The sequence below is a fragment of the Siniperca chuatsi genome, linkage group LG21, assembly GCF_020085105.1.
Source record: "Siniperca chuatsi isolate FFG_IHB_CAS linkage group LG21, ASM2008510v1, whole genome shotgun sequence".
Lineage (NCBI taxonomy): Eukaryota > Metazoa > Chordata > Actinopteri > Centrarchiformes > Sinipercidae > Siniperca > Siniperca chuatsi.
In genome coordinates this window covers 12,945,992-12,954,444 of record NC_058062.1, presented here as the reverse complement: position 1 = coordinate 12,954,444, position 8,453 = coordinate 12,945,992, and the positions used below count along the sequence as shown (strand labels likewise).

The following is an 8,453-nucleotide window of genomic DNA, read 5'->3' as shown; positions in this document are numbered from 1 at the left end:
ACGTTAGTGTACTTACATTTTGTCTGTTCCTCTTAAATGCACAAATATGACTCCTCTGATGCTTGATCGACTATAAGTTGAGCTCTTTCTTTTGTCTCCACCTCTCACCAGCGTACTCTCCTCCCTGCCCACAAAGCAGTTTCCGCAAGATCATTTCAAATGTGTAAAAACATGTAGAAACTTGTCAGGAATGGGTACAATTCCCATCCAAAGTCCTTATGGTCAATTCTAATGTGTGGCCACTTAGCAACAAAACACACTTAGCAGTGTTTAAAAGGCAGTGCTGAAAGAAGTATTTAAGTAAAAGTATCAATAGCACAATGTGGTATTGAAGTGCGCATGCGTCAATGTGCATGCTGCCTGTTGCCGTAGCTCCGTCTCGTCGTATTACTTTTTCCAACTTTTAGCTTTCCTTTTTCTTCCAAACTTGAGTAACTTGTGTGTAAGTATAATTAAAACTACGCTCTTTACGAAAATGAGAGTAGAAAGTGTTTTTGTACTTTTTTTCGCCGTGGAACATCTTCTCCTGCTACTCGGTCAGGGCACCGCTGCAGATCAGCTGTTTGGCCGCATTGTTTACTCCAGGGAACAGCTGATTGTGCTGAAGCCGAGCAGCATGGCGCCCAGGACAACCGATGTCCCCACTGAGATCTGGAGGAGGACACACCGAGGATGCAGAGGTGGAACGAAGCGGCGAGGGAAGAGAGAGGGGTGCAGACAAAAGAGACTTAAGAACAAGAGATTTAAGCCGTGTCTGCCTTCTCTCGTGATGAGCAACGTGAGATCGCTGGCGAATAAAATGGACGAGCTAACGGCGTTAGCCCGAACTCAGACGTAGTTCCGTGAGTGTAGTTTGATGTGCTTCTCAGAGACATGGCTACACCAGGAAATCCCAGACCATAACGTTTCCATCGACGGCTTTCAGACTGTTCGGGCCGACAGGGATCACACCGGGAGCGGTAAGCGGAAAGGCGGCGGGCTTGCTGTGCTGGTCAATAATTGATGGTGTAACTCTGGTCACGTTATTATCAAGCAGAGTATCTGTAGCCCGGACATTGAACTGTTATTGTGGGACTCCGGCCATATTATCTGCCAAGTGAATTCTCACATGCCATTGTTGTGGGAGTTTACACCCCCACCCCCTCTGCTTACCCGGCAATCTGCGTGCAACGCCATTCACACCGCCATAGCACAACTCCAGACTCAACACCGGAGTGCACTCATATTAATCTCGGGTGACTTCAACCATGTCAGTGTTTCAACAACACTGACTAATTTCACCCAGTATGTGAGCTGTCCTACTAGAGAGGAGAGGACACTGGACCTGCTGTACGCTAACATTAAGGACGCATACAGCCGACCTGAAGGTGACCATCAGGGAGGCCAAGGAGAAGTACAGGAGGAAGCTGGAGCGGAAACTCCAGCAGAACAACATGAGAGAGGTCTGGAGCGGCATGAAGAGCATCACTGGCTTCAGACCGACTGGCAGCAGAGGAGTTGAAGGCAGCTTGGACAGGGCCAACAAACTTAATCTGTTCTTTAACAGATTCGACACACTGGCTCCTGCTCATCCCCCCTCTAACTCAGCTGCTGCCGGCCCTCAAGCTCCTCTGAGTACTCTGCTCCCCCCTCAACTGGCTCTCAGGCTAACGGCCCTCTCCAGAATGACGACTCCCCCCCTCCCCTGCCTGTAACCTCTGCTGTGTGCCTGACTGCTGACCAGGTGAGAGGACAGCTGATGAATCTCCACTCAAACAAGGCTGCAGGCCCTGGTGGAGTTAGCCCCGGGGTGCTAAAAGCCTGTGCCCCCCAGCTATGTGGAGTCCTTCAACAAGTCTTCAACCTGAGCCTGAGTCTTCAAAGGGTCCCCATTCTGTGGAAGACATCTTGCCTCGTTCCTGTGCCGAAGACGCCACGCCCCAGTGGCCCCAAGGACTACAGACCAGTGGCACTGACCTCCCACATAATGAAGACCCTGGAGAGACTAGTGCTGGAACACCTGCGGCCCGTGGTCAGACCCCTCCTGGACCCCCTTCAGTTCGCCTACCAGCCCGGGCTGGGAGTCGAGGACGCCATCATCTTCCTGCTGAACCGCATCTAAACCCACCTGGACAAGCACGGTGAGGATCATGTTTTTTGACTTCTCCAGTGCTTTCAGCACCATCCGGCCAGCCCTGCTGGGTGAGAAGCTGGCAGCGATGCAGGTGGATGCCCCCCTTGTGTCCTGGATTGTGGACTACCTGACTGGCAGACCACAGCATGTGCGCCTGCAGCACTGTGTGTCGGACAGCGTGGTCAGCAACAATGGGGCCCCTCAGGGAACTGTCCTCTCTCCGTGACGTGATAGTGAGCTGCTCTAGCAAAAGAGTTTCCCCTTGGGGATCAATAAAGTATTTCTGATCTGATTCAGAAATACTCTTTTAAAAGTGAAGCTGCATTCAAAATTCTACTTAAGTAAAAGTATCATCTGCAAAATGTACTTAACGTATCAAAAGTAAAAGTACTCATTCTGCAGAAAATCACTAAATATTGCATTACATTTTATGAGTTTATCATGTGTTTTTATGCTAATCTTAATCTGAAGAGTCAGATAAATGTGCTAGTAAGAAGTACAATATAGCTGGAAAAATGGAAAGCTGTCATTGTTTTCACAGTCAAGAATGAACTTTGAACATCAGTTGGTTGAATAAATATTAAAGATACAAAGTGCTCTAATTTTGTCTACATGGCGCACAGAGCAATATGGCTGACATGCATGCTCCATCCAGTAAATTGAATTTTGTTGTATTAAATTTGCAGAGATCAGTGGCTGAACCCTAGAGGAGTTATGTTAGAGCCCCGTCATAGCTTATCTCCACCTATGACCATAGCACGAGTTACAATGTAACATTCATTCACATGTGCTGATTATTTGAATGAATTGATTTTACACCTTAGATCAATTATACACTCTGAACAAAGACAAAAACTCTAGTTATTTGTCATCAGTTAGTCCATTTCCTTTTGGCTTTTTATAAGTTCTGAATTTTTTTATTTAAGGCTGTAAAATCAGGTGTCTCCTGAAAATTCACTGTAAAATGGTCCATAATTAGAATTGATTGGTTAAGTATTAATGAACAATCACTTTTATTATAATCACTTGAATATTATAATAATAACTTATAATAACTGTCCCCTCCTTGCACTGACAGAGATCACATGGTTTAATGAGTTTATCGGCTGCTACAACAGAAAGACCATAGCAATATGACAAAGGCATGGATAAACAGTTAGATGTGGTTCATATGAAGTTAGAAATGGTTTTGGAACATGTTGAGACGAATACACAGCCTGACAGTGCTGCCACAGAAGACAACTTCATTCAAGTATCAGACCATTATGTTTCTGTAAAAAGCTTATTGAGGATTTACTTTTTGACCAGTGCACATAACACGTGGCTCTGACTTGGATTATTCAGTGTAGAAATCAGTGCTTATGACAAACATTTGCAAGCATTACATTTAAGTGTTGCAATCACAAATTCCTGGAGGAGCTACCAAGAAGCTTTAGTTTCATAGTTTTTTTCAGTAAAGCTGTTTGTGTGCTGAAATTGTTCTTATCGTGTGTACACATTTATAACTTGCTGGTAACTGTTGCTTGCTTAAAACATCATCTAGTTCTATCAATATAACTAGATGATGTTTTAAGCAAGCAACAGTTTTGTCCTTGAACAAGAAAGAAAAAAGATTAAGATCATTCTTTGAAAAGCCTAAAGTTTATGTCAAATCCAGTCTACAGTATGTACTGTAATCGAGATTCAAGGTTTAATGTAGACATCCATAAAATCACTGAAATGTCAGCGCGCCCATCCCAATCAACAAAAACATGAAAATATACCCAAGAACAAGAAAAACACTGTAATATCATTAAAAACTAAAAGTAAAACCACAACGCCCCTGGTTTGAATCCAACTGTGGACCTTTGCTGCTCGTCAACCCCCCCCCCTCCCCACAGTTTCTGTCTGCCTCTGATCTACAATTAATTAAAGGCAAAAATACCCCCCCCAAAAACAGCTAAAATCTCTCTGCATGTAATTCACAAGAAGCAAACTCAAAGTATAAATCAAAACAACACTCAAAGAAAACAGGGATAACAACTTGATAAAAATGGTTGAGACCAAATCCAGAGGCCTCACGTCTCTAATCAGCGTGGCCGCAGGGACCTTCAGTGGGTAATCAGGCCTCTGCTGTTTCTCTCCACCCAGCAAACCTGAAACATCCACCACAGAGATAAACAGCAAGGTTGTGAACAGTAATAAACAGCAGAGCTGTCATTTTCCTCGGTTTGGATCATCAGTTTCACTAAAACGTACCTGCACACGTCACGGTGCAGCTACTGGGCCGGGTGGATCAGCGCTAGTGAAATTAAAAGCAGTGTTAGCATTATTCAGAGCAGCTCATGATCAGGGCATTATGTAGACATTTTAGTAAAACTTTTACCAAATTAGTGTTTCCTCATCTGCGCTTCCTCTCAGTTCATTGTAATGTTGCTTTACCATCTCAAGCTCCCCTGTAACATCTAGGGAAAAAATGCATTGTTTACAACAAGCACACTGTTAATTACACTGTTGGAAATGTGTTGGCTTATTAATTTCAAGAAGATATTCACAGTATTTTTAGTGATTATCATTTTTATTTGAGTTCCCTTTACCTGGGATTGAGTCACCATCTGTCTTGAGTGACAGTTCGATTGATTCCTGCATTGTTTCCTCCAGTTTCTTCAGGATGTCCTCCTAATTCAGCATCAAAATCTTTGTCATTTATCACTCACAGAGCCAAATACTGTGTTCAAGATTAACTGAAACCTACCTGAATTAACTGTTTAGATGTGTGTTCAGACTGGACAAAAGGGTTAATAGCTACATAAGCTTTTGTATCTTTCTGTCTTAGATTAATAACAATAGCTGCATGTTGGTGAAAGTACCTGCAGTGTTTTTAGTAGCAAAAGCAGCTTTCAGAATGATGCATATTCCACTTGAATATAGAAAATTACTATATCATTATCTTATGACGTGTTATGAAATGTGACAAACCTTCAAGCATCTCAGCTGGTTCAACATAACATCTTTAGCCTGCTCAAACATGGTGTTCTTTGAATCATGTACATGCTTCTCAATAGTGTCCCTCATATTTTTCAGCGAGTCCTGTCCTCTAATTTCTGCTGCTTCTACAATAAAACAGAACATTGTTGTCAAACTACATTTTCCTGCACAGTCATGATGAATGTAAATGTGTATAATTGTTGTAATCTTACTTTTATAGCAATCTTGCATGGTTTCCTGGATTGTTGTTGTCAGACTGCTGTAGATTGTTTTCTTACGCTCCCGGATGATTTTGTTGAGTTTTGTCTTCATTTTTTTTTCCTTAAATAAAATATAGATTATAATATTTGTAAATAATGTCAAGGTAATACAAATTCTACTAATCTTTGTCTCTTTGGGTGCTTAGAGTTTTTATCTACATAGCTAACAACATTTACTGTATTGATAACATTCTTCATATACATTATATATGAATATGTTAACAGCTCAGTATATATATATATTTTTGTGTTTAATTCTTTACTGTTTAGTCTTCATTCCAGTCATCAGTCACAAACTGGATGTTTGGCTTAATTTGGACAAACAGCTTGATAATGGACTAATGGATATATGGTATTATTCGTATCTTTTACCTCTGTCTTGAGAAATATCAGCTGCAGTTCGACATCTTTGTACTTCTGAATCAGCCTTGTTGTGTCAAGTGAAAACGTGTTGATGACCCCGTTGAATGGTCCACATTTTCCTTCATTTCTGAAACATGTTAACAAGTTGAAATGGTTCATAAAAAGTAGAAATGTGAAAAGTGTGTATTTTAATAATGTCATTTGTATATATGTCTTATATTACATTATTTCTATAAGTGTATAATGTAGAATTTGTTAATTCTACACATTCTCCATAGTTTGTAAATGGGCCAACAAAGGGTTTTATGTCCTCATGAAGTCATTTCTTACGGGAAGGTCTTCTTGAATTCCTCATCAATGCTGTCAGTCAGGCATGAAGCTAACTTCACATTGAGGTTTATTTGTTTCCGGCTTTTTGGTTTGTGGGTGCCATTGTTCGCAACGATACACTTCAATATCTTGTGAAAACCGCCCCCTTTTACCCATGTCTGAAACAAAAAAAATAAAAATAAAAAGCAGATAACATTTTCATATGAAGTGCAAAGCAAATTGTTTTGATGTAATTACAATTCAAATACGTACAGGATGTAAGACGGACTTCAAGACTCGTTCACATGAACTTTTAGATTTTTCAACCCCCTTGTTAAGGCATTTTTCAAAAGCCTCATGAGCCTCTTCCATGGGTTTTCTGACTCTATCAAGTTCATGCCTCATCTTTTCTTCAAGCTCTGTGCACACATCTGTTTTTTGGTCAGCCTGAAATCAAACACAACACATTCAGTTTTTAAATCAATGAAACTATACTGCTACCTGATTGGCTGTTCTTTCAAGACAGTATTTATTGTTCATTTGTTTATTTATGAAATTCTGTTGGTCTTGAGTACAACCACCTTTAAATTACTGTGGTTTTGTAGCCTCTCTGAAGAAACAAAAATTCAGGAAATTATCTAGTAATAGATAGAATAATCTATCATAGATTTAGGAAGTCTGTGACTTGACTTTATTTACCATGTTTTCACTGAATTTGAGCGTAGTTTACTTCAGCTTACTTATTTGCTATGAATATTATTATTTTGTGTCAATAAGATTGAATATAATAACTGTGACACTTAAAGACAATGAAAGAGGTTTTATTACTTGATCTTACCACTTCTCTACAGCTGGCCCCTTGAATCAGAGAGAGAATCCCATAAGCTCCAGACACATAGTTTAATGTCTCTGAGTGACAGTCATTGAGATTTTGCAGAAACCCCTGAAGTTTGGGTATTTCTGTAAAAACATATTAACATTCTTACATACATATAATACTTACATTCAAATGTCATAATCCAATTAGTCATTCATGTTTGAATTAAAGCGGTTAAAGGAAACGAAAACAAAATATGTATTTGAGCTGTACATATACTGTTTTCCACAAAGTGCTCATATATGGAGAATTCACCTACCAGTTTCATCTGGGTTTAGACGTTCTGTCTGTAGGAACTCTTCGGAGCTCACTGTGAACACTTTGAAGCAGTCATCACTGAAATGTTTCTGGAAAAAAGTGTTTTTATTGATTTTAAGCCATGATTGCAGTTGTAGACAATCTTTGTGTTTGTGTCAGTCTATAAAACTCACCTTAACTTTGTTAAGTTTCCTGTATTCTTTGCTCACTGCTTCCTTGGCTTGCATGTTTCTTTTGAATATGAGAGCACGAACGCCAGCTGCTGAACTATAAGAAAAGCTTTGTATCAAGTGGTACCTCATACAATATTTGGAGCAATGGAATTCCAACATTTTTGCATACAATCTTCTTTCTTCTCAGAATAAAAGTCAAAATTATCTTTTGTTAAACCTGCACTTATTAATAACGACTACCATTTATACTGCAAAGGCTAAGCACCAAATTACATAATTGCATAATTTTGTTTGAGGCGGCCCCCTCACAGTGTCAGACTTTGAAAACCCCTGCCCCTGAACTAATGAGAAAGCCTTTTGCCAGTACTATCTGTGCTGTGACAATATTATGTGTGAATTTGCTTGTGCTTACTCCTGTTAAGCTCTTGCCTACCACACGTGCAAGTGTCTAATTTGGATGCACTGTATCTTAAATCACTTACTGAAAAGCCGAATCTGCAATATAATCAGACTTGGTGCAGATAAAGTGAATCTGCTGACACTGGCCACCATTTCCCATGAGGCTACTGGTACTTTCCAGGATCTCCCAGGGTTCTTTCTCTGCTGCTGCTCGATTAATGTCAGTCACAATCCACACAGTAGAACAACTTCCAACAACCTGGAGGGGCATAATCACAAGTTAAATATGATTGATTAATTATCAGTGCTCTGTAATGACATGATGTTACAGTTTCTGGATAACACAATAATACACAAACAGCATTGCATGTGAATAAATTACCCCTTTCCACATTTTATCTCTGCTCTTGTTACGGTCCCCATTTCCAGGAAGATCCACAAGTGTGACATGCTGGAGAAGGTCATTCCTAGGCACCCTGACAGTCACACACTTCACTAGTGGCCAATACCACCTCTTTACATCTTTACCGTCTCCGTGTTCTGAGTCACTTCTTGTGTATTTGACAATCTTTGCAGACAGCTCTTTAGCCTGCAATATATAATAAAATAAAATTAAGGGAACGCAAGGATTTTATTTATATGCACAATCAAGTCGAGTCAGTGTTCATGCCAATGTCATTTCGGACCTTAATGAGACTGTTTGGGCACAATGACGGAGGCAAAATCCTGATGGG

The 8,453-nt window shown here is 40.3% G+C and overlaps 2 protein-coding genes across 11 annotated transcripts in view; both read right to left on the bottom strand.

The window, feature by feature from the left end:
• The window catches only part of LOC122868819 (nuclear GTPase SLIP-GC-like), a 44,436-nt gene that overhangs the window by 28,155 nt on the left and 7,828 nt on the right, over positions 1-8,453 (bottom strand). For 4 of the 8 annotated variants that reach the window (XR_006376184.1, XM_044181144.1, XM_044181147.1 and 1 more), the window contains exons 1-2: positions 501-559; positions 17-124 (exon numbers count right to left, since the gene is read on the bottom strand). The exons of 1 other annotated variant lie outside the window; for it this stretch is intronic. Coding sequence is in view for 4 of the 7 variants with exons in the window: in XM_044181144.1 (XP_044037079.1) it covers positions 17-124; positions 501-520 (128 nt within the window). In the remaining 3 variants the exon portion in view is untranslated. Of the gene's footprint in view, positions 1-16; positions 470-500; positions 560-8,453 lie in introns of those variants that run through there. 3 more of the 8 variants (XM_044181146.1, XM_044181149.1, XM_044181150.1) reach the window with 3 other exon arrangements.
• LOC122868823 (nuclear GTPase SLIP-GC-like) overlaps positions 3,103-8,453 on the bottom strand; it is a 31,406-nt gene continuing 26,055 nt past the window's right edge. For all 3 annotated transcript variants that reach the window (XM_044181164.1, XM_044181167.1, XM_044181165.1), the window contains 14 exons: positions 8,102-8,308; positions 7,803-7,978; positions 7,321-7,414; positions 7,149-7,236; positions 6,851-6,972; positions 6,286-6,459; positions 6,034-6,191; positions 5,713-5,830; positions 5,293-5,401; positions 5,072-5,205; positions 4,690-4,771; positions 4,479-4,557; positions 4,352-4,394; positions 3,103-4,248 (listed from right to left, as the gene is read on the bottom strand). In XM_044181164.1, the coding sequence (XP_044037099.1) occupies positions 4,361-4,394; positions 4,479-4,557; positions 4,690-4,771; positions 5,072-5,205; positions 5,293-5,401; positions 5,713-5,830; positions 6,034-6,191; positions 6,286-6,459; positions 6,851-6,972; positions 7,149-7,236; positions 7,321-7,414; positions 7,803-7,978; positions 8,102-8,308 (1,575 nt within the window). In that variant the 3' untranslated portion in view covers positions 3,103-4,248; positions 4,352-4,360. The remainder of the gene's footprint in view (positions 4,249-4,351; positions 4,395-4,478; positions 4,558-4,689; positions 4,772-5,071; positions 5,206-5,292; positions 5,402-5,712; positions 5,831-6,033; positions 6,192-6,285; positions 6,460-6,850; positions 6,973-7,148; positions 7,237-7,320; positions 7,415-7,802; positions 7,979-8,101; positions 8,309-8,453) is intronic.